General features: G+C 42.0%; 1 protein-coding gene across 3 annotated transcripts in view; it reads right to left on the reverse strand.

The window, feature by feature from the left end:
* The window catches only part of VEPH1 (ventricular zone expressed PH domain containing 1), a 90,902-nt gene that overhangs the window by 31,247 nt on the left and 33,394 nt on the right, over positions 1 to 26,261 (reverse strand). For 2 of the 3 annotated variants that reach the window (XM_064457875.1, XM_064457876.1), the window contains exons 8-10: positions 18,323 to 18,543; positions 11,423 to 11,632; positions 10,110 to 10,504 (exon numbers count right to left, since the gene is read on the reverse strand). In XM_064457875.1, coding sequence (XP_064313945.1) covers positions 10,110 to 10,504; positions 11,423 to 11,632; positions 18,323 to 18,543 — 826 coding nt within the window. Of the gene's footprint in view, positions 1 to 10,109; positions 10,505 to 11,422; positions 11,633 to 18,322; positions 18,544 to 26,261 lie in introns of those variants that run through there. The other variant, XR_010373899.1, reaches the window with a different exon arrangement.

Raw genomic sequence — 26,261 nt, forward strand, 5'->3', positions numbered from 1 at the left:
ATGAGATGTGTGATTACTCATAGCTCCTTCTGCTGCATTTGATATGCTGAATTGGGCAACGTCTGATAACAAGCCAAAGTTTACATGTGCTTTTCAATGGTTTGCAATGAACTACCAGTATCAACATATAACATATAACAGCTAACCTCAGTTATCCCAAAGTCAGTGGAAAGTGATATCTAAATGTGAGATTGGCACACTGGATGTACACACACTGCAGAATAACCAGTGGCCCGTTGTATCACTCCCACACTCATGCACAGAGACAGACCTCTAACTAATAATACGAACTGTAGTAGTCACACAGGTTGAGTCATAGTCTTCCAAAATTTGACAGCATCCACTGAAGTTGAAGGAGCAGAACCGAAAGCACTGCCTTCCTGCAGTACTGCCCACTGGAGCACTTCCCACCCAGGAACGTACACTCCTGACACAAGAAGCCAAGTGCTCAAGTTCCTGGCCAAAGTTTTGAGAGATCTTTAACCACTGCACCTTTCTCTTTCTAACATTATGAATAATAAAATAAGTTTAAATTTTTATTCAAATGTAACCATGACAGTGGAGTTCTCTTGTACTACGTCCCATATAAAAACATTGCAGATGTAAATATTATTCAACAGGTTATCAGTCTGTTGTGCTTAAAATATCCCCCAAAGTCTCAGTATTATATATGGCAAGTGTTATCCTAACACCAGCTGTTGTCAGACACTAATGTTTGCATGCTACATTTTCATTTTTAAGAAGCCAAACCAAAGCACTGAATGTTTCTAGAAGTGACACTATTACTGTTTAAAAGTATTTCCCCACTCGTGTAGCAATATTGATTCAGAGTCTATGTACTGTATCCCACTGTAGCGGAGTAATAACATTCACCATGGGTTTTGATATTTCTAATATAATATTGTACTTTTATAATATCTTATTCAAGGATCCCAAAGAACCATTACTGAAACCTTAAAATGTCCATCACAGGAGGTCATTTTTGCTGTACCTTGTGGATAAGTTAGAAGTGTGGCAGGATCATTTAGGAGCGAAGCATACACGTAACACATCTGTGTTCATACTTGTGCTCAGACACACTCTGAGAATGAAAAAGGTGCTTTTATAATCATTGTACTATTTACAAATTGCATGTACTTATGTACTCAGTATGATACACAGCTTAAGAAGATATGCTTTGGGCTTTCCTGAAACACATGTACATAAATTGGCTGAGCTTTAGGTAAGCTCTGTTGCATACTTTTCCCAGTCCATCATTGAAATGTTATATAAAATACCATGAACCAAATATACAACCTTGTGTAATCCCAATGGATTTCAGAAGAGTTAAAGCAGAGGTCATACAACATAGCAAGACCTGTTCACACCTGTGAAACTTGAAGGCAGTCATTTCTAGGGAAAACAACTCTCTGCATTTGCACTTGGCAATGTGCTGTGGCTGACAAAGGGGAATCTGATGAGTGAGCAGGGATCAGGTCTGTAGGCTTAGCTAGAAAAGGGGAGCATACAAAAATTTTTGCTAGGAAGAACAAAAATTAATCACTTGCAGGCTTGAGTTAACAGAAAAGCTTTGACGGTGAAAAAAAACCAGTCTTAGACTACAAAGGTAGAGACAACTCAGTTCCCTGAATCTCTGTGTAACTTCCCCATGTGGAAACACGTAACCACTCACCCTGACTTCACCTGGTAAGGAAAGATGAGTTTAGACCCAAAGAAACTTTCCAGATATCAGTAAGATACAACACACGGGAGATTCCTGTCAACAAACCTACTTGCTCTGCAACAGCTCCCCAGCACATGGCACATCTTGGCGAATGCCAGTAATCCAATATTGACTAAAGGTGCTTTTGATGTGATTTAAAGCAATGAAGTCCAAATTATGGCAAACATGGATCTGCAACTCTTTAAAATAATTGGTCAAAAGTATGCAAGGGAGAGAGGAAGGAAAAAATTAACTAATTTCCCTGAGGACATTAAGCTTATTACATTGGTCACATTTACAGACTCTAGAACCAGTTTTGTAGTTTAAAAACTACTGTCACTTGTAAATGTGGAAAGCAAATTTGAAGCAGGGTGTTTATGCCACTTCTGTTTCACTGAGTATCCTGTCCCTTCTGACGCAAATTAGGATTTATGGAAACAGCATATCAACCACTAGATCTATGATTCTAATAGCACTTCCATACTGCACAGGCTCATTGAGGCTTTCACTGTGGAAAAATAAAACGAAAAGAAAAAGCCCTGGAAACAGACTTGTCTTACAACTATTTAGGAGTGCTAGCTCTTGGAGCTGGACGATGGATATGATCATTTCGCTTGGGCCAGGAAAATCCCTCATACATTTCAACACATCAAAAGATACTGCACCAGGAGTAAAGGGACAGTTCGGGGACAAGATATGACACCAGGTATGTCTTCATTGTGGCACTGTCATGGGTAAATGCACACACCGCCTTGGTCTGAATGCCAGTCACCCCCATAGCTGTGCTGCTGCTGTATTACTTGCATGAAAAATGAGTTTCTCACACACCGGTGAGCTGCTGTCAGCTGAGCCACGCTCTGACTTTCTCAGAGGGAATTACGGCACATCTTCGTAAAGAAAGATGAGTTCTCCTCCTTCCTCAGCCTGGCTTTGGCTTGGTTTGGAAGGAGAGTCCGAGTTACACAAGGAAAGGATTTTAAAACGTGAATAACACGTGAAAGGCAACGCAAGGCACAAAACCACCCACATAGTCACCAAAAGCCCCAAATCGCAGAGACTAATCAAGACCCCAAGAAAACCCTCCTCCAGTCAAGGAATATTTCTCATCACATTTGTTGGCAAGTCTCAAACTTCTAGCAAGAGAATAAGCAAAAACTTGTTTTTCCTGCAGGAGGCAAGAGAATATATGTGGCAATTTTAAAGTTCACTACTAAGTGGTTGTGCCTGTGGAAAAAGAACAAAATAGAAGCAGAAGAATGTCAGTAGAGTTGTTGTTTATTCCAGCTTAACATGCTGGGCTAAACCAAGAGCGACATAGGCAAGTAGGTACAGAGTCACTGGTTCTGGGAACAACTAATGCATTATTTGGTTTATATTGATAATCCTTTACTATTAAATAAAATCTGTTAATAGGAGGAAAAGCATCCTCATAAATTTCCCAAATAGAATCAAACCCACCCATAAACATAAACCGGAGCATGAGAAATGTATAGAACTTTTAAAATTTCACTTTTAAGCCTTTTTCAGCTTCCTCAGTTTCCTCTTCCTGATCTCTTGCGTTTGGATTACAAATAAGTATGCAAGCAATAAATATAGGAAAAAAGGAAAATTTTTAAAGCAAACAGCTTCAAGAAATGCTGATTTATATTTTTTTAACACTCCTAGCTTTGCATGCGTGCTACAACTCAGTCCAATAGATTTCACCTCCAGTAAATGACACAAAAATTAATGGAGAAGGCATGACTGTACTGGGGTCTGGACAGCCACTACAATGCACTCAGTACACTGAGTCCAAATCTGAGTGGCAAAAGCCACATTTGAGAACATACAGATTAGCTTAACTTTATAAAACCTTTTGCCATCAGGGTAATGAAAAGCCTGTGTCATTTGGGAAGGTACGACAGTAAAACATTCCTGCCGCATTGTCCCATCTTGAGAAGCAAAAGTGCATTTACCTTTCCGCTGTCTGTATCAATGTCTGAAGTACAAAGAGCCTATAAGGCATGTGCAGGAAAGCAGGGTCCTGGGAAAACATCCCACTCCTGCCACTGCCTGCTTCCTCGGCGTCCCAGCCACATCCCTCAGCTGCCTCTGCCCAGCACCCCCAGCCTGGCAGGGGGCTGCCGGCTCACCCTGCCTGCACAGTGAGCACAGGCAGCTCCTGGAGGAACCGCTAGGTCTGTCCTGGTCCGACCCAGAAGCTCAGAAGTCAAAGTCCTCTGGTTTGGCTTTCCCCCTACCGGTGAGTGATAACACCACGTGACCAGGAATCTCCCAGCTGCCAGGTAAAGCGCATCTGGAGACCAGCCTGTTTAAACCGATGCTTCTAGATTAAGTGTGAAGCACATATGATTTGCTATTATCACGTATGTGAGGGCAGCAAGTTACGAGCATGTTCATGCTCCTATCACGCTCCCCGTTGCGCTGGGAGTTTCTCCACAGTCTGAGCATGCAGATCACCATGAGCACGATGACCATCCTGTGAGTTAGCACTTCCATTCTCACTCCAAGCCCTCACATTTGGGATGCATTTGAAATACCAGTCCTGTAGAATAAAATGCCAACTAATATTTCTTTTTTGGCCTAGGAGCAGCGGAGCTCATCTCTGGAAACACTGGCCTGAGCCTATGCAACTTTGTGGTCCCACTGAAGGAGCAGAGGTCCATCTGTTCCAAATCAACATTTGGCTTAAGGAATGCTGGAATTTATCAGACCGGTGCAGGGGCAAGCACTGCAGGGGAGCAATGAACTTTTCCATCTACACCGTCATATGGTACCGATTATCTCTCAGTACAGCATGAAACATAATAACAACCAGATTTAGGGCCAGCATACTGCAACCTGTTTCCCCTGCTGCCTCCTCCTCTTTCAGCATTCAGTCATTAATCCCACAAAATATTTGCTGTTTGTATTTCCTTCTGTAGTGTGCCAAGGAGCCAGGATTGACCTACTACGATAAAATGGTTATAATATTTTTCACTGGATGGCCTAGTGTTTTGAATACAGCTTCAGTGACCAAGGACTGAATGATGTACTAGATCTCCCTGGGCTCTACCTTTTTAAAAAGGAGGCTAGGCAGGCTGGAGATGTGCAAATCCTTTAGTACCCTCTAGACACATATATTATCAAATGCTTGCTTTCCAACAGCTCACTTGACACTCAGTGCTCTGAGCTGTAGGCATTAACGGTGGCATTTTTATCCCAATTATCTAAAGAGCAAGTAGAACTAGACTGGAAAACGAGGACCTGCCCTCAAGTTATAATCAAATCCAGCAGCCATACAGGCTTCTGTCTGGGAACCATCTGACACCAGCCACTCCCAGAGGCAGGATACGTATAGCCATGCATTTGATCCACCATCCCTACGCATCTTGGAAACAAGAAGAATAAGTAAAAAATCATCCAACATGCAGGGTTCAAGGTGAGACCGAGCAAGACTAGAGTAGGTGGAGCCTGCCCGCTGCTCAGGAGCCCTGTGCTGCATGCAGGGGTAACTGGGGCTACACCAGGTAAAGCAGAGTGGACTCAGGTCTCAGCTGGATGTTGTGACACTCCCAAAGCCAACTCTGGAAGGTCATAACACCAATAATGCCTAGTACAGGAATGCCATCTTTCACCTAAGCCTTTCAAAGCAACCTCCTCAAACCACTGCCAGCCCTACGTTCCCAGAAGGGGACATGAGACCTAGAAGGGCTGAAGGACCTTCCAGAGAACGCCTACTGCAGCCAGCGGAGAAACTGCAAATGCAGCGGGGAGATCTTGAACACAGGCTCTTGTTCTCAATCACTGGGACCCCAGCCACACTGAGGCAGCAGAAAGCCTGCCCAGTGTATGCTGAAGAGCAATAACCAAACTCGGGAGCATTCAGGAAATTATAGATGCACAAGTCTGAGCCACTGCGATCGGCAAGATCCTGGATAAGATCCGATAAGATATAAGATCACAATCCATCTGGAAAAATACGGGCTGATGAAAATTACTTTGCTTAGCTCCATGAAAGCTAAAGTGCCTGACAAATATGGTGGTGCTTTTTTATTTTTTTCCTCTTCTTTTGAGGAAAATATCCACAGGATTAAGATAATTAAAGTGATGAACGTGACATAAAAGAATGTCTAAAATTGCTTATAGTATGGCAAAGTGGTTCAAACTAAGCAGGAACTGAACCAAACCATCAGTCCCAGAATGAAACAAGCTAAAATAAGTAGATTTTTGTGGTTTCAGATGCCTCCTTTCTGCCCCAGTTTAAATCCCCTGCCTGACTGCAGTGTTAGTTCCAAAAGATTCACTTGTGCACATAAACACGTGCCTCTGGTAAGCTGTTGTGTCTTCTCCGTTCTTCAAAACATCCTCAACCTGACCATTTTCTTAGTATAAGACATTCTGGCCAATAGCCCAGAAGCTCTGCTTCTGCTGTAGGATCATCACCCAATTCACAACTCTCCTCTGCCTGAAGCACATGCAGCCAAAACCAGCAAATGCTAAATGAGGTAACAGAGCTGAGGACATGTCAATATTTCAATGTGTATAGGAGGCATCTTCAAACTGTCATGGACAGATCATTGATCCACTCTACAATTCTTAACCTTCACAGCTGTAAAAATCTTAAAAACTTAAGGTAATATTATATCAATTTTGACATATAGTATAATTTGAATGAGCTAATAAGTCAACAAGGAGACTGAAAAAGTACACCCTGTAAAGCAAAAATATTTTGTGAGGGCTAAGACCTACTCAGCAAATGTCTGACTCAATAGCGAAAAAGAAAATTTGCAAATTACAGAGCAGAGGATGCAAAGACATGCAGGGGGCCTGGAGTGGTCATCAGATCTGCCCCCTTGCCCAGACTCAGAGTCAAGAGTGCCTATGACATTGGGAGTTGTAGCAGCAGTACAGTTCTACAAGCTTCAGAAGAAATAAAATCTTATATTAAATCAACTGATGTGTGCTGAAAAAACAGAAGTGTTTTTAGGACCACCAACCCTTCTTCAGATCTGTCAAACTTTGCAGCCTTTCCTTGTCTGGGCCAGATTTCCAGGTTTTTTAATGTGCTTCTAACCTCCACAACCTCCTCTACCAGCACAAGCTAGAGAGTTTTTTCTACTGTTTAAGCTCAATCTTTTTAATTGGTATTTAAGCTCATTATTTCTTGCCTTGTCCAGCATGGGCTGTTCCCTTAACTGTCTTGCACATAGCTGAAAATTGTTATCAAGTCCTCCTTCAGTTTTCTCCTACTTTAGTTAAGAAACCAAATTTTCTCAGTTTTTCTCCTTTAAGAGGATGTTGGAATGGAAATTCTGATTCAAGACAGAAAGCCCCACCTGTACGTTGTTGTGGTACTGGCTCACAAAGGGCAAGTAAGAGAGCTGCGAGCAAGGAGTGCAAGAACAGAACAAGCACACAGCAGTAATTTCTCTCCTGCTCTCCTGGTACCTCTGTCTGTGGCTCCAGCATTTCCAGAGTGAGGGATGGTATTATTTTGATAACCCTTGAATGTCTCTAATCCGTGAATTTACCTAATCACTTTTGAAACCAGGTACCCTTTCAGCATACCTAATGTACTGTAGCAATCAGTTCTGCCATTTAATTACACGTATCTAATGATGTGTTAATGGGGGCCTATTTTGTGTATTTTGAATTTGCTTCCTGACAACTTCATTACATGTTCTCTAGTACCTGTATTAGGACAGACAGTGAGCCACCACTCCCAATTAATCATCTCAGTCATTCAGGATATTGCAAATCCCTATCAGCTGTCTCTTCTCCAGACTGTGGAGTCCCAGTCCATTTTTCTTCATAGGGAGGTCTCTGATTAGCCTCGTACTCCTGTTACCAGTCTCCCTTGTCCTTCAAGACTCAGGCTCCAATTAATGCAGACAATGACATAATTACGTCATTTGATGTATCTTTTTTCTTAATTCTTCTCTTGACCGTTTGCTTTTTTTTGTCAGCTGCTGAGCACTGAAATGAATGTCCTCTGTTATTCTGCAAGGCAGTGACCCTCTACAGGGAAAACCTCAGCAGCCTCCTGCTTTCATTCCTACTGCTCTTGCCATTAGTGCCCCAGATCTGGCAGGGGCCGTGCACACTAATTCTGGATGTATCCAAAGGCACGTAAGCTCCTTCTGTCCTCACCAGTACGTCATCGCAGCATCCCTGAAGGGATGCCACCCAGTCTCAATTTTAAGCAATAAGGAATTCACCGTGTTCACAGACAGTTTGCCCAAAGGTTAGACATCATTGTCATCATTAGAAAAACAAGCAGGGGTTTGAATTCTGTTTAAGTGAAGTGAAGTGAACAGAATTTGGCCCATCATTACTTAGAAATTCTTACAACTGACATTAACGCTCTGTTGATCTGTGTGTGAGCTGCTGCTTGAAAGCTCAGGAAAGGCATGACTCTAATAAGAGGTATGTGGGGAAATCTGCACTCCCCATTGTTAGCAAACTGAAGTGCTATTTCACAACACATTTTGCCACTATTTCCTTCAAGTATTCTGTTTCATGGGAGATTGCCCTGAAGTGCCTATCTTTTCATATTTTCCCTGGTTTACATATTAAATTTCCAGTTCAGCAAACTCCTATATAGCCAACATAAAATTAGCCAACTATGTATATTAATATTTTCTAACATTTTCTTACCATTTTTGGAACATCTTATTTGAAACATAAAACAGATATGGTAATCACAGAAGTCCAATAACTTCATGGTTTTTGATGGAGTGGTTTATGTAATATCTGAGATATTAACAAAGCTGTCCCCTGTGTAATGAGCCAGACTGCATTTCTTCAACTCCTTTAGAATGAGCCACATAAATCTCCTGTTCTGCACATGTGTCCCTACTCAAAGAATTTCCTTAAGAATGCTAGTTGAGGATTTTCAGGAAATTACAATAGTTCGAATGAATTTAGAAATAGTCACATGCTTAGAACATATCATAATATGTACTTCAGAAAGGAAACTGAGCAATACATTTAAAAACATTCAGCATATTGTATTTGATTAATGCAAGGTCGTAGCATTCAGTGCTTCAAGCCAGATTGTTCACTCTTTTGTTTCCATTGTAATTTTATGAAACAGAAGTTTTATCATTTATTCAACCAAATAACTATTTCAAATAGAAAACCTGGAATTTAAGATATTTAGGAAATGCTTCAGAAACATAAGCCTTTCAAATAAATACAGTTATATCCCTTTAATGAGTGGAAACTACTTTTCAACTTCTTGACCACTGAAAAAGCAAACAAACAAATCTTTAATCAACAAACGTTGATATTTGGTGGACCTGAAGTTACATAATATTAGAAGATGACATTTTAAGTGGCTGCAAATTAATTTTATTTATTGAGTCAGCTACTCTTTGAAATCACGTGGCCTATGAAAGGTTGAGCCGTAAATTGCTCACGACATCCAGCAAGTGGTTAGATGCACACAAGTTCACATTAAAGAGAGTGACTGCTGCTCAGTATAAGCAAGAGGCTCACAACCCAACCTCAAGAAAAAGAGGAGTATCAAAGAACCATCTTGCAGTGTATCACTTATCTCCCCCTTCAGTCTCACAAAACCAGTTTTCATGCACTTGACAACAAATACCCACCCTGATGAAAGCAGAAAACATTAAACAGCCCCAGGGAAGTGGTGAGATAGGATCCAACCCAAAATGAAGCACTGGGGATCTCATTCTGCTGTTTAGGCCTTTAAGGAACTTTGTATTTGGGCTTGAATGTGTTGACCTGAGGGTCCTGACGTGCTTCACTTCTGATGTATCTTGTAAGTTAACTGATTTAATATTATCCTGTTAATGAGGAAAGATACCCAGATTTTCTCTAACCAACCCAACAGGCCAAGAAAGAGGCTTAAGTATTATCATGTGCTTACCCACACGCCTGTGTAGCTGAGTCTGACCCATGGCACATGCACTCTGTTGCACTCAACTCTCTGTGACTGTTAACACAGCTCCATAACTTACAGCCTGGAACTGGGTGACAGTCAGGAGGAGAAAGACAGAAAGGCACACTCCCCTTGCGTGCCTGCCCTGCAGATGTGCCCAGAGGCACTGCCAGCCCTAGGCAACAGCCATGGCTTTTCAGCTCAGTGTGACAGGTCGTGCCCTTTTCCAGAGACCTCTGGGTTTGTTCCCTATGACAGCCAAAAGACAATCCTGACATTAACCTCATGGGAATCTGGGGTAGGTGAGGGTTGCACTATATCCCCAAAGGAAAAGAACAACAGTCTTGGAAGATTTCAAAACACTGCAGTTTGTGAACAACATTGTTTTATAAAACTAATGTTCCTCCCCATCCATGAGCTCTGCTCTAGAGGATATTTGCTGCCCATCTGCCTGAACCCCATGATGACTTTCAGTGTAGTGTTGAAGTTCTCATAATTGGAAAGGCTCAGACCTCTTACCTTCAATTACACACTGATCTGGGATAGGAATTTTCCTCCCCATCTCCGTGACATATGCTTTCACTTTACCCAGGTTTTCCTTCAAGTGCAAGTAGAGCTTGTCCTGGTATTCCATGGGGCTCGTCATGGCCTCTGTGCTTCCTTCATGGGTCTTTTCTTTAGCAGATTCTGGCAAATTTGCTGATTCCATGTAATCGATGCTTTGGTGAGAAACCAAAGGATTTCCCAGTTGCATTGCTTCAGTATCCACACTAAAAGGCAACTTGTCATTTTCTTGGCTAATGTAGATCTCGGCAAAGGAGATACCAGCAGTTATCTCCCCATTCTCTTCCTCCTGTCCGCTCTCTGAGTTTACCCCCCTCATGCGGACTGCATGCAAGGCAAGGCTTTTGGACCTGGAAGGCAATTAAGGAAAGGAAAAATATTTTGGAATACAGGTAAGACACAAAAATCATCTGAACACATGCTCTTCTGAGTTACTTCTGTCTAGCTGGTTCAGAGAGCTGAGCATGGGGCTCACTTAGCCAGAGGCAAGTATCTTTTGATAAATATACATTTCAAAAGCAAAACTCAAGCCACAGCTTTAATAAGCAAATGAAACTACATAATATCCATATATCACAACATCTGCATGCCATGGACAGAGCTAGTCAACCAATACGCAAGAAACGTATAAACCCAGCTCTGGAGTACATGTTTATTGATCACATCATAAAAATGCCATCCAGCAGCCATTTAACTGAACCAAGATTCAGTCTCCAGTTCTTCATTGCTCTGTACCTGTACACTGCAGATGAAGTTAAGCCTCCATAAGAGTAAGAAAGGTAGAAGTGAGGTGACTGAAAGGGCAAATACTGGAACAGGAAGAGAAAACCTCTGCTGTGAAGCTGCGGTGCATAGGCAGCCTAAGGGCAGCGCGGGTGCACGATGCTGTCTACGTCCTTATCTCACCCAGGGTCCCGGGAGAGCCGCACTCTTCGCACGCAGGTCATGGGCAAAATCTGATTCAAACATCTGATACATATTGTTAGCAATAATACACAAGAAAGGTCTCCGTATCTTCCTTTCTAGTAATATCTGTATGCAAATATCTTCCCATCCCTTGTGCTGTTTTAGGGCGCAGAAGAGATTAAATAAATAATTTAGAATTATTTTATTCAGCCTTTGAATTCATGGATATAAGACTTCATTAAAATTAGACTTATGATGCCCATAGGTATCATGCAAGTGGAACAAATTCTCAGTGTTTGGATAAAGTTTTATTACAAAACTGATATTCATGAAAACCACTCACACATTTTACAGAGCCATACCTGTTAAATCTCATATCCTTCCTTTCTTCTTTAGAAACCTGGCCTAAACTGTATCTCCGCACTGAGCCAGGAGTACCGCTGTCGACATTTATTTTCTCTTCAAAGGCCTGTATTTTAACTTGCAGCTTTTCATCTTCTTCATTTCCATTCATAACAGATTTTAAATCATCCAGTGGTACAGGAGATTCTGTTTCAGTATCATTTTCCATCCTGAGGAATTAGAAAGCAGAGATTTAACTCTGGCACACTGTGTTCATAGTGATACTGATGCTGCATTTCTGCCTGTGACCTGTATTATGTATCTGGTAAAATAATTATATTTCAGTAGAGATTCTCTTAGAGGTTGATTAATCACTTTCAGAAACATCTTCTAGATCAATGACTCTGTCAGATGGATCAGAAACATTGAACATATCTGACAACACTGGATTAGACACTGTGTGTTCTGTATCTGCATAAGCAAAACCCAACTCTTTCCCTGATAGTGCCATAGCAAAATTTTTTCAGCTGAACTTAAACCATTCTCTCGAGCTTGCTAAACAGCAACTTATTACATTATTTTCATAAACCAAAAGTTGAGCTAATTGTGGCATTTATAGAAGTCTGTGGTTTTAAATGTTTGACGAAAGTACATGCAGTTCCTACTGAATTATTGTACTCTGAGTACAAAAATATCTTTAAAAACTCAGCACATGGACAGAAACAGGCTCAGAAAAGTTCTAAGCAATGTGACTGAAGTTCAGCAAAAGAGAAAGAAAATGGAGAGTTAAAATGTACTTGTAGGACTGCAGGACAAGCTGTTTCATTTTAAGTTCACTTCTTATGTTAGTCTAGAATACATAACCTTTTACTGCAAAATTTTAAGATAACTTTAAAATAAATTGAAGGGAAGCTGTTCATCTTAAAGGACAAAAATAAATCTGCTGTCAGATGTACTGCTGGTAAAAATTTGCTTTCTAGTGATTAAAATATCCTCTGGCCAGTGAAAAACATCTTCATTGGAAGGCCAGCAGTGCTGCCGCAGGGGCAGTAATCGCTACCAGCCAAAGCCCTGTGGCACAGGGGAAACCCTCTGCAGAAGGGTCCAGGGTGAAAGACCCACCACCCCAACCCAGGGCAAGGGGAGGCACACCGATGTCATACCCTACTCCAAGTGCAGCCGTTTCCATGCCCAAAACCAGGTGTCCTAGATTAAGGTTTTCAGTCCGAGTGCTGGATTCCCCAAAACAAGGCTTCTGAAAACAGTTTGCTGGGTTCCTACACAGCTCACAGCCCGTGGCAAGACTCAGCTCTCCTCTGAATATTGGGTCATTTGCCAGAAACCTAAACCTTGGATATCCATGCTTTTCCTTGAAGATGCTGCTTGGTCTTTATGCAGGCAGGACTGAATTTCCCAGGGGCCCAAGCGCATACTATAGCACTGTTGCTCCTTCTCCTCTTCTTCAGGATGGTGCCTTTTGCTGAGGATTTATATGTTCCCATCTTACTCCTGCAGCTATGGAGTAACTGGACCAAAAAATCATGCAGGCAGTACAAATACCATCAGAAATCTCTTAGAGTTTTAAGCGGTATTTGACAGTATTTCCTTTTCAAACTCTACCCACAGCTCTAAAACAAGCTCATTTTGCTTCTGATTATTCATTCGGGTGGGGTTTGGGGTTTTTGTTTTGTTTTGTTTTTTTCTGACAAGCTAAATCTGTAAAATATGGATATGGAAAGCCACAAATGAGAGTTTTAACATAGCACTTTCAAAGCAGCAGAGTCTCAACAAGTCGTGCTCACAGTTGGGAAGCCTATTAAAAACTCCCAAATACTGCAAATTACCAATTGTTGGAACAAATCATATTTTAAAAAAAACAACCAACCATCACAAAATGCACTTTTTAATTTGTTTTGATAAAGGCAGTTCAGGATATTTCTCAGGGGAGTTGGCAAGTTTTGTCTTATTTTGGTTTTAATTTAGGCAAGATCTCATATTAACAATGCAGAACACTTCAAAAAAAATTATTCTTCTGTAGTAAAGAACCTCAGTATGACCTTTGCTAACAAATCTTTCTGGAGATGTGGGACAAGATTTAATTTATTAGAAAGCTGTCACTCTAACATAACTCTCAACACTGCTCCTATTGTGGGAACTAAGCACCAAGAAAAACATGTTACATATGTATATATATATATATAAAACCCTCTGGCTACAGAGAGGAGATTGATGGACTGATGGGGCTTATGAATGACAGGCTTAAACCAGCAAGCCTTGATGGTGTTTGGAAATAAAAACGGCCTTTTATAACGCACCTTTTTGCCCAGCATCCTCCCACTGAGCTCTGATGGCTTTGTGAAGGAAAGAAAAGAAAATGCTACTGCTAAAGAAACACATTAATGAACCCTATTTGCCGTATGTAAAGCAGCAGTAAGTTAGAGCATACAGGACTCATTGCTGCCTGGTGCTCCTCAAAACCACCACCTTGGTTTTGACGCTGTTGGTGCCCAGGATTTCAGAGCAGCTGCAAGCACTGTGGGAGGGAAGCAGAGTGCTTGGCCCTGGGCATGCAGGGCACAACTTGCTGTCATGTGTACCCACTTTGCACTCACGTCAATTCCCATAAAGCCAAAGCACATACCCTAAGCTAAATGTTCAATGAAGCCTCCACCCCATGCCCAACAGGATGCCTGGCAGGCCTTCCTGCTGGCCTCCCCTTCCAGCAGCAGTAAAATAAACTATTGTTTGAAATCTTGGCAAGAGACATTCAGTACATTGCTGAGGTTGCTGGAGCAAGATCAGTTTACACCAAAGCTCAGGCTGTTTTTGAGAGGAAAAGGATGCACAAACCTATCAAGAACTCATAAGAACCTGGCTTACAAAGATAGCACTATGCTACTCATTATTTCACTGCTTTTAAATTCTCTGTAGAAAGAGATCTAAATATACAGGGGTCAGCAAGTCAAAAGTGATACATTAATTTGAGGAGCATTTTTTCCAAACCACCAGCACCATTATCAACATCACCAGTCAGGTGCTTAAAATGGGAAAGAGAGCATACACAACTAGAAATTGCTAAAACTACGCTTGGTGTGGGATTGTTTCCAGGGCCTCAAGTCTGTGAGGGTGGAGGCAACACGAATGGATCAAGTGCAGGTCCTTGTGGTTCGTCAATGCACAGACACAATCATCTCCTCAAATATGATGGAAGCACAGATTTGAAGGTGGTTAGTGCTGGGTAGCAACCCCAAAACCTCCAGCACACAGTCGGGAAGCCCATCAAGAACTTCCACATATTACTAGGAACTGACTATGGACAATCATCAGCTAGATAATGTTCAAGGCTGAGGTACCACAGGGAGCTGGAGGTTGCATCCTCCAGCACTTCACACACAGCACCACTGACAGCCTCTGCGCTCACAGGTACTAATGGGGGAGGCCAGAACATTTTGATAGCTGATGCTGGTGGACACAGGCAGTGGCATGTGCTGCCTGCAGGGCTGCTGCTCCTGGCAGTCAGGCAGGACAGAGTGGCAAGGGGAGTGCCGCTTCATGCAGACAGATGTCTTGGTACCTGCACTGAGTTAAATGGCACCATTAGTCCCTTACCAACACAGGAAAGTCTTAGATGCTATTACAGCTCTCTTCACTGCTACAAATGTTGATTTAAAGAAGGACAAATAGGGTAGAAAATTAAAGGCAAATGAATGCTAAATCAATACTCTATGATACTCTATTTGTTAGACCTATCCTCTCCTTTAAGGAGAAAAGATTATTTCATCCCACCACTACACTAAAACGAGTAGCTGATATAGTCTGTTACACGGAACAAGGGCTTGGAAGTGTCATTAAATTTTCTTTCTTTCTTGCCTTCTTTTAATTGACCATGCTATACACTTCTAGGCTGGATCAGTCCATTAAGGCTTGGTATGTGTTCTTAAAAAGCACCTCTAAGACGGAATAACTTGCAATTTTGTGACAGTAAGGGGCAACAGAGCATCGCATGGTTTTAATTATACTCTCCACTAACTGCATGTAAAATTCCCTGTGTCAAACAACTCCAAGCCAGCCATCACTCTGCAGAAATCAGTTTCTTCTTGTGTAAACACATGATTCTGGAAGGAATGGTTATAATCCAGCCACACATTTTAAAATTCTGTTTTCCTTTCACAGCATAAATACTCTGGATTGCTGCTCTTTAAAAAACACTGCAATTCAGTAACTGCAGCAGCTCTCAAGCTACAAGGGTATTTCCATTTGACATCTGGACCAGTCCCACTTAGGCTCGTGCAAGTCAGAAGAAACTCCACTTAAATCAATGGAAACTCTCATTTTAGCCTTAACCGCTGCTTCATACTTGTTCTTGTCTGATCTAGCTGATACTGTGTTTGATTCAGGCCTGAAATGCAAACCCAAAGAGTACCTAAAAACTGTAATTGTGAAAAATCAGTGTTTCACTCTGATCTCTCATAGTCATGTTGAGATAATAAGACAATGACAGTGCGAGCGTACAGGGAATCGGGGTGGCAGAGGATTAGGCAGATGAAGGAGGAAAAAAGAAAATAATAAATAAATAAATCAGATAGAAAATAAGGACTAATTTCAGGAAGGATTGTTTGATAGGGTCCAGACCCTGCCACTAGCCCGAGACAGCTACGTGCGGGGCAGACCCTGCTGCGACAGACACGTCCCAGGACACCATTCCCTACCCAGAGGAGCATCAGGAACAGGCTTTCCTTCCCATCACTTCTGGCTACACTCTCAACCGCCTCGTGGTGAGCACGACTGCTTCACAGGGCCTGTCCAGTCTCATAAAAGCAGCAATTTATCCACAGAAATGTTAAAAATTGCTAACAACAAAACAAACATCATGGAGGAATGTCTATTTGAAGTTCCTTCCACTGCAGACATAAGACCAAACTCTGCTCTTGCTGAGAACAGAATAAACTCTGAGCAGCTCCACTGCAGCCCTGGGATAAGGTGGGTGTATTTCCATCACCTGCCCCTACATATTACCCTCCAGAGTCTGGCCCCTGACCCCAGAGCAACTTTCACACTCCAAAGACAGCAGTTACATTTTCATTCACTTACATGCATGGATGTGTTCAAACTTGTCACTCAGAAGCAAATACAACTTAAACAAGCAAACAACCAAAGACTTTTCCTTTCATGCTCAGTTTAATCTGGAGAGGTTTTTTTTCCTGAAGGAAAATAAGGATTTTTTTTTTGAAAAAGGCACTGAAAAATATTATTTCCTCCCTTCTCCTCCCCCAGACTCTCCATCCAAACAGTGTTTTACATCTGTAACCACACACACAGAGATGAAGAAGCTTCTATTCCTCAGCAAAGCAAGTCCTTAACAAAGGGTAATTTTTGAGAGAAATGGAGAAACACATCAACAACATTTTAATGAAATCCTTGTCTTGTTTTTTACCAGCTGTAGTGGTGTTAGGTTCACAAGATAAGGAATAGGAATATCACAACATTTTAGCAAATAAAGTATTTTTTCTACCATAATGAAGGCACATGGTGGTCTGCATGAATAATTATTATGCTTTGCTAGTGAAGCCTCCATTTCTGCATTGCTTCACTGCAGTTCCCAGAACATGACATCCTTCTGGTCCCTTTCACTAAGTGACATCTGGCATACTCTTCTTCACAGTTGAACTTGACTAGTTTGGAAAATGAGTATATCATTTCATGCTCACTTTCCTTTTTTCCACTTAGGCTTTTTCACTGTCTTCCATGAAACTTTTCATAAAACGAGTGCCAAGGGCTTGATTTCAGCAGAGGTTTCTGCCACCAGGTGAAGTTTGGATGTTTCTCGCAGCCTTGTAAAATGAGGGACTATATCAGAGTTCCTCTCCTTTTTCATTTTTAACTCTCTCCAGGATACCAATTAATTGTTTCTTGAATGACCTCAATGTTTTGGCTCCAACTCCACATGTCTGTCTCCAAAGCTATCCTTCACGGTTATGAGTTTCCTGACATCTGTGTTAAACTTTATCACAGAATTACTATTCCTTCATGCCCTCTTGACCTATTTCAGTATACACAAGGCTAATTATAAGCCTCTCCCTAATTAAAAGTGACTACCATCATATATTTAAATAACACTTATATTCTTACTATGATGAACGCAGCAACTCTCCCAATGATTTAACCTTAGGATATGTATTTAAAAGAAGCTGAGTGAGCAGAACATCTTTTTATATAAGCCTGAGAAATTTTTTTCAGACTTTTTTAGCAAACCTTCGTCAGGGAGCTACGCCAGTCATTGTTCTCATCAGCTTCACTGGTTATCTTCTAGCATAAACTCAATGATAATTGTGTAGCCTGACTTCACTGATTTATTTTTAACTGAAGCTTTTTAGATTGCCTTAGTCTATTTATCTGAGTCATGGCTTTCTTCCTCTTCCTCAAGTGCTAAAACTTGAACAGCTTCTTTATTCTTCAGTGCCAAATGACGCAATTTCTGTTGTACAATATTCAGAGGTCATTCTGCCTGGTAGCATGAAGTTGGCATCTGCAGTGCACCTACAGCTCTTATTGCCACCCTTTAATTACAGATTTCTGCTTTACTGACAGTCTTCATTCTGCTTCCATTTGAAATGCATACCTCAGGTTACTTCTATAAGTAGGGACGCTGCCCATCAGATGTCTGTAAACTATTTTGTTTGCTTACCTGACCTTACAAATTGCACAATCCAATGGCTGAGCGACTATATACTGGGACAATACAAGAGGGGTATCAAGATCAATTTGAAAACAGTAATGTAGCAACTTGTAGGAACTGCAGTACATCTTACTTGCAGCTGATTGTTCATTCATTGCAACCTGAATATATTTAATATAAATTTTTACTGCCTCACACAGGCATGGAGATGGCTTTAGCTTTCTCACACAAAAACTAGCTTTACCTGGCTACAGACGTGTTGTCGTTCTCTAGCTGTCGGATGAGGAGCTTGGCTATGGCCGTGAAACTGTTGCTCATGCGGTAGATATCTCTGCTCTGGGTGCCCAAGATGTTCGAGAAGGTGTCAGTGAGACTCTTAATTTCCAGCAAAAGAATATGGTGAAATGAGTGCTCCATGTTGGCCAGCTGGTTCACCAAATACATCAGGCATATCCTGGCTCTCTCCTAGAGATAAAAACAATTTTAAACAAATTAATTCATTGTTTGCTTCTGCAAAGGAGATTTGTGTGCATGCTGCTGATTAAGCATTACTAGTGGCTACCCCACGATAACTGACAAAAAAGGCAGCTGCATCAAACACAGGGTTTATTTTTTGTACTACTGATGTTACATTTATTCCTCTTGGTATCACCTAGCCTAACTTCAGTACACCTTGTCTCCTCCTCAAACCTAGAGACGGAGTCCCTAAAGCCTCTTTGAAGGCTGTAGGGTTATAGACCAGCCTGACTCAGTGATCAGAGCACCAGCAGCAGACCTAGCTCCCCTTTCATCTTTGATGAGCCTTACAAGCCTGGCCAAGCTACTTCACCTCCCTATACCCAGTTCCTGTGCCCCTTTTTTGTGCATTCTATGCTGTTTGTGGCACGCAAACTCTCCTGTAAGGGGTTAAGTGCTCACACACGCTGCTCTAGTTCACAGAGGCTTCCCCCCCAGGGTTTTTTCCTCATGTCTGTACCTCACCTGTTGCACATTGAGCTTGCAGAGGCATTAGCATGGGTACAAACATTATAACCTCCTGGCAGACTTCAGCTCAACAGCCCTGCGGCTCAGGTCCACACTGGTTTGTGGCATGGCATGACCCATGAGCGCCTGCACTTTTGTGTCTTTGTTACAGCCTCATTGTATTAATGGGCTAATGTCCAGATTTTTGCTTTCCATGTTACTCTCCACTCCATAACTGCAAATAATCAAGGGTCACCAGGCAATTGCAGTGAATGCTGAGTATGCCATTAGCTGTTACAAGTACTTTGCCAGGAGTGAAGGTCTATTTTTCAGACCATAAAACGTTTCCCAGTCATTACTTCCTTTCTGGACCTGTTGGGTGTTACTGATCTGCTATATTTAGCAGAGTCACCTAAGAGCCTGTCATCACCAGTGCTACCCAGACTGAGCAGGACTCCTCCAGCACAGCATCGGCAGATGAGCGAGGTGCAGCAGGCAGGAGCAGGGGGACTATCAGCATCTCTTCTCGCTAATGGTGAGAGGTTAAAGTACCTCGTAAATCACAGGGGTTCTCTCCTTTCATAGCAATTCATTTAGAAGCAACACTTAGATTAGACCCATGACTAACACTGCAACAAAGAGAAGTTTACAATGAAATTTCGTTTTAAGATCTCATCACACGCGATAAGGCGCTGTCTGGCAGCTGTATCAATCACTGCCAATGCATTGAAGTCTGATATGCCCTCTGTAGCCAAAGTTTTGCTAGCCAATTTTTCATGGGGGTTGTGATCTAGTGCACAAATATGCACAAATTAGGATTAAAGGGGCTCTTTCAGACCATAATATTAAACATGCAAATGTTTTCTAGCAAAGATACTTTATCATCTCTGCTTGGCAAGGGCGCACAATTCCAGTTCCAACTATTTCTGTATGTACATGTACAAATTCACATACTAAAACAGAAACCCCAAAGGTGAAGAAATGCATTAGCTTTCTTCTGTTTTGTTATAATTGTCTTAAGTGTATTAGGTTCCACAATTCTAAAAGTATCTAAGTGGGAAAAGCAGCAGAGAAAGAAGTTATTAACTCGGGAGCTTATATCAGATCCTCCGCTGGGGTAACCAGGTATGGCTCCACTCACTGAAACCCGGTTGGTGCTCAGCATATTGTTACAGAAATTGGGAGATATTTTGTTTTTAAAGCCTGTGCTGAAACACAAGCAAAGGCAATTTAGGAAAATAAAAATTCTCTTCTTCCCAAGGGTTAGCAGAAAAGGAGGGCAAGTCATGTGCAGTACACATCCTCAAACTGCAGGACAATACTATGATTACCTCTTTTCTTCTGGGACCGAGTAACAGAAGAGAAAAAATTGCAGAAAGTTTGATTCCAAGCATAGCTGGGCCATAAAAATACATGGGGGACTTAGGCAGAACATGGCTCGAGTGTCACAAGCAAGACATTTTTTGAAGAAAAAGTCAACTTATTTCAAACAAAAGAGGATCTGCTACACCATGCCATGACAGAGATAAATGAGAAAAGCGTATCAGACAAATTGCTTCCCTTCAGCCATATGGGGAAAAACTACAGCTCCGTCCTCAGATGGGCTGTGATGGTGTGACGGAATGAGCTTTTTTCTCAATGGCTTGAAAGAGGTTGACGTTTTGGTACATATCCACTTGTTTATTTGGAAGACAATCCTCCCTCCAAGAGATAAACATAGGCTCAATTAACGTTTAAAACACATTTTTGTTTCCTAAACAAACTGTGCAGCAGACGTAACTGGAAAAGAAGTTTTGACCATTTTCATGTCACTTTGATCCAGCTGGAGTGTCTCCAGCCATACTGAAATGCTGCTACTCGCCTGGAGTGAGGTAAAAGAACAATAAACTTTACTAAGTAATATAATATGTAACCGTTATACAAAACAAAATTACAGCAAAATAGCTCAACATGAAAGCAGTCATTAACCCTGCCACAATTTTTATTCAAAAATTTTCAGAAAGCCTATTTGGATATACATAACCCATTGTTATTTTAATAATGCTTATTTTAAGTATTCATGTATTTTTTTCATAAGCATCCCTTGCATTTTATGGCATTACATCTGCCAGTAGGTAAAGATCTAAAATACAAGCAATGAGGTGTGGCTAAGCATTTTGCTTTATCTTAAAATCAGGCTCAGGAGGCTACACTAAGAGATCACAAGGCTTTCAGAAGTAACTCCCATTTCCAGTTGGTTCAAAATGTACAGTTATTGGAAAAAAATTATTAAATGATCGATTGACCTACTCCCCAACATGGTGTTGTTTTGCAGAAATTTACGGTTAAGGAGCAAGTTCTGATTTCGGCTTCACCCATGAGACTGTCACTGACATCAACAGAAGTGGTGTGTATAAACAAGGGGGCAACCTTTAAAATAAAGGGATCTCTTTTCAGCCAAACCTCTCATCTCTCCAGGGGTCTGTCTGAACTGCCAAGGCAGAGAGTGCAGTTCAGTGAAAGCACAAGAGGTTGCTTCTAGAAGCCAGCAGAAAGGATTTTCTGCTCGTATCTGCAATCTATACCATAAAGGGCCAAGTCTCAATCCTTGCCACCTCTTTTCCCCAAGTAAATCACTCAGTGAAATAAAATGTCAGTGTACAAAATTCCTACATTCATACACTACCATTGTAGTATTGTTTCCCACTTATTTTGCTTCTCCGGGAAGGGGGTGCTGATGCTGATTCACGCCTGTAAGTAAGAGCCAGCAGCACATCTGTAACACGGCTCCGTCACAGGAAACGGAAGAGGGGAAGAATGACAGCAGAGGTTTCCAGGAAAGCATTGCCACGCTGGGCTGCGAGACGAGACCGTCAGCAGTGCATGTGTCTGCAGGGCCCATTTTGCTGCTTGCGCATTTCTACTTGGACCTGATCTAAATAAAGTAACTTGTTTCAATAATGCTTGTAATTTAGCAGTTACACTTAGAGTATTATTTTAATTCTTCTTGTGGGTGCACTGATTGTTATATACTGAGCAATCTGTCCAGCTTTTATGATGTGAGATGTGTTTCTACTTATTTTATTGCAAGCTGATTGCATTGCAGTGAGTGATGACCCATACATCAGTGACAGCCATGACATTTTTTTTTCCTTTCAAGAAGCCTGATCTGCATGGGAACATACAGAGACATGACCTGTCTCTTAGCTCATGAATGGTGGGGGCAAAATCTGCACAAGGAACTGCCAGAGTAAAGCAAACAAAACCTTTACAAGGGAAAAGGACTCTGAGAGATCCATTTTATTACTAAACACACAAGAACCACAAGGACCCTTCAGTCACGACATCTGGTCTGATTCAACCCCAGGCAATTGTGGACCAACGAGTGTCCTACCAAAGTAGCTCCTCAAACCCCCAATGAAACTGTGGGCCACAAAGCACTCAAAGTCCCTGAAATAAAATAGAAAATTCTTAGGGTAAAGAGATAAAACTCAGAAGTAGAAGGTAAGAGAAAGACCATCAATTATAACTTCTGTGAAGGAAGAGGAAACTTCCTATGTGAAAACACCCACGTGATGTGGGGAACAGGCCACATCCCACATCACAGAAGAGGCAAAGGCCCCATGAAAACAGAAGTATTTGACAAGGAGACATGGAGAAAATTGGAAACTTTAAATACCTCCCCCCCAAAAATGGTGAACTAGCCTTGGCTCCAGCATGAAATGCCAGCCATCACCCAAGCATATTTTAAGCCTCTTTCCACACCGTTTATACCAGAGGGAATAACAACTGAACTGGTGGCATGGCACTGCCAGAAGCACATCCAAACCCTTTGAGAGTATCAGTGACACAGAGGTACTGCTCCCCTCTGAGGAAAGGCAGGAGGCACCAGGTCTTCCAGGAGAGAGCAGCGGTGCTGGCAGAGGCAGCTGCCAGACTGCTCACAAGCAGAGCTGGGGCAGCCATAGCGATGCAGATGGTGCCTGAGACCTACTTGCTCCTCAGGATGCCCCAAAGCTCCTGTATATCGTGCTTGGACCTCTCCTCACCTGGAGAGCTTGCCTTTTTACACCTAAATATTCTACCTGGCTTGAGTCACAGCATTAAGAGCCTCTATCTGCCACCTTGGCTCCTCTGCCCAGCACAGAGGAGACCAGACAGAGCGGGGACAACCTCCAGAGAAGATCCAGTGCTGAGGTTTCATTGTGTGTAACCTGTGCCCACAGTGACAGCACTGTGCAAGCCTGACACTGATCTTAGGAGCCTCACGGACTGATGTGGCTCAAAGGTGATTGCAGAAACAAAATGAAGTCACTGGAGCACTGGTAACTACTTACACATTTCAATCAGGGCAGATCTTCCATAATTCATTTTTTAGAAAACAAGAGAGGAGAGGAGCCATTCATCTCAGGTTGGAAAGTTTACCTCTGCCACCCTTTACATGTTGCTTTTATCAATGTTTTTGAGCATCTAGTGAAAGGTCTCCTGTGTGCCACTAAAACAGAGCCCACTACAAACAAATGAAAAGCGTGCCATCCCTCCAAACACACAGCAGCTGTGGCAGCAGAGCGGGCTGGAATGCAGTCTGCTGCTAAGTCAGCAGCTTACAGCTTCTTAGAAAAATAAGACATATGACACGGGACATAATGCCAGTTACTCGACACTTACAAGAGAGAGACTGGAGGTTATTCAGTGCAAACTCGCCCAGGCTGTGTGTGTATCTACGTGTATCTGCACAAATAATCAGATTTAAAAATATAGGGAGAAAATGTTCTGCAAATAATATCTTTGTAAACTTTACTGTAGTCTATAGTTTCCAACAATATATGAAATACAACATGTCCAGTTGGTTCCTTGCTTACTCTTGGTATTGGTATAAAACAATAACAACAAAAGGCACAATAAATTCAGTCCCTTTTACGTAGCAGAACAGAGCAGAAAAGGGGCCTCAGAGACACTCACATGGGAAAAGCTGGTTCAACATGCTACAGAATCCTAATTATATCCTTAAATTCTGATCCCAGCTATGCTTATTTGAGGATTAGCTAGTTATAAGCTCTAAAGTTTCTAGGAGAGGTTGACTCTTAAGTACTAAACACATAACTAAATGTGGTCAGCTGCGGTTCTTATAAAGGTAAATTTTGCTGGGGTGATGTAAGTACACAAGGAGAGAACAACAAACTTCACTTGGCTCACAGTCTTCAATGTGAGTTTGGCTTCTCCCCCCACCCCCTGCAACAGAAATAAGATTTACAAAGCCAAACCAAGTCTGGTTTTGATTCTTACAAGATAAATTGCATTTTAAATGAATACGAAGCTCAAGATCAGCAGAAACAGCAAGTGTAGTGTCTTCTGTGCTGTACCCACAGCAATCAGACACCCGTTGCCCAGCTAATACACACTCAAAACTAACTGCCAAAGGAGAAAGGATTCACTTATTGCAACAAGCGAAATATGACTGGCATGGATGGATGTCATGCAAGCGAACAGGAGTGCGGAGGGGCTACCTCCTGACCCTCCCCACGTCTCCCACCAGACTCCCCTGCTCCACAATATCTACTTAAGAGTATTACCGAGACAATTCTGAATTATTAAAAAGGTTGTGCAAAGGAAAACGTCCCCTTAACTTCCCTGCATTTCTCACGTGTCTTGTTTTATCTTCAGAAACACCTAACAGGGCATAATGCCCTACGATGGGTTTGTCCAATGTGCCTACACCAGGGTAGGTGATATGCTTCAAGTTGCACCGCCAATCCTTCCTCTTCGAGCACAGCCGTTGCCCGAACGCACCGACAGCTTTTGGCGAGCTGTGGTACAGGGCGCGGAGCCTAGCCCCCCCAACAACACCCACTGCCGAGATTTAAGGGACTAACTTTGGCTAGGGGCCAAAAGAAACTGTTTTCTCTGGAGACAAAAGCCCCTCTGGAGATCCTCCAATGACCACTAAACGTTGATGAGAGCACATCGCTATCTGTATCTAAACAAGTAAATAGAAAAACTGTCATCTTAATGACAGAGGATGACTATACAGAGGATTTTCCCACACACAGTGAAATAATGCAAGTTTTCTCCCCTCCTCCCTCCAAACTGGCCTCCAGCGGAGTCAAAGGAAGGACAACCAAAAAGTCTGACTCAGAAAGGCAAAACCTGCAGTGAAATCTCTAGCTTTTACGCGAATTCCAGTTGACTTAGTGCAAGTTTTGCCTCAAGGATCACTGAAAGGACACAGAAACTGCATGATTCAGCTCCTTGCTGAAATAAATTATTCAGGTTACTGCATGGCAGGTATCAGTGCCACACTTCAGCAAATGCTTAGATTTATTACATGTCATTCATTTTCTGCTACATAATCGAGTTTTGTCACAGCCATAAAAATTTGAACTATTTACCAGAAACCCTTTGAGTTCAGCAGAACATTAATTTTGCCTTTTCAGAACCATGATTTGATGTGGAAGGAAAATGTCTATTAACAGTGGTGAAAGACACACAAGCTCATACCTGGGAATGAAAATAAAATCTCATTAAAAATCATGATGTGTCATAGTAAGTCTAACCAGTTTGGTGTCCTGAGGACACCCAAGGTCTTGAATAATCAGGTAGTTTACAAGCTCGTGGTGATAATCTGCTCCAGGCTGTATTTTTAGGAGCTGGGGATAGCAGCAGGATAAGATGGGTCTTGTTGGGGTCTAAGGCATTTCCCAGTCCCAGCGGGACAGGGCTAACATCGGATCTTGATGAGCAGCATCCCTCGCTGCTGGGGACACAGGGATCTTTGGGCTGCTCATCAGAGCTGGTATTTTGGGGAGAACACAGGGCTCTGAGACCTGACCTGCCTGACAGTTCCTGTACACACAGTGTGCTCGGGTCTGTTCGTAGCACCTGGATTAGGTGAACATCACTCCTGCATCCAGACCACACAGTTACAACTAAAGCAAAAACTGCAGTGCAAATTCATTACAGTGCCATGAAAATCCCATAATTTTTTTGGAGTTTGTCACTGTAAATCCTTTGGGTCAGATCCCAAACCAAGAAATTCCTGTGATGAGGCTTGAGCCCAGCATCACCACTGAGTGTTTTCATTATAGAGACATTTGTCTGAAGTATCTAATTAACTACGGCTACAAGCCAAAAATATCTGGATTACACTATACCAAGGAGTTCATATTTCACTGCATGATTACAGCATTCTTGTATGTTATCATACAAAGGGTGTGCAAAATATGTGTTTCTTTTTCTCTGCC

Source organism: Phalacrocorax carbo, chromosome 7 (assembly GCF_963921805.1).
Source record: "Phalacrocorax carbo chromosome 7, bPhaCar2.1, whole genome shotgun sequence".
Classification (NCBI taxonomy): Eukaryota; Metazoa; Chordata; class Aves; order Suliformes; family Phalacrocoracidae; genus Phalacrocorax; species Phalacrocorax carbo.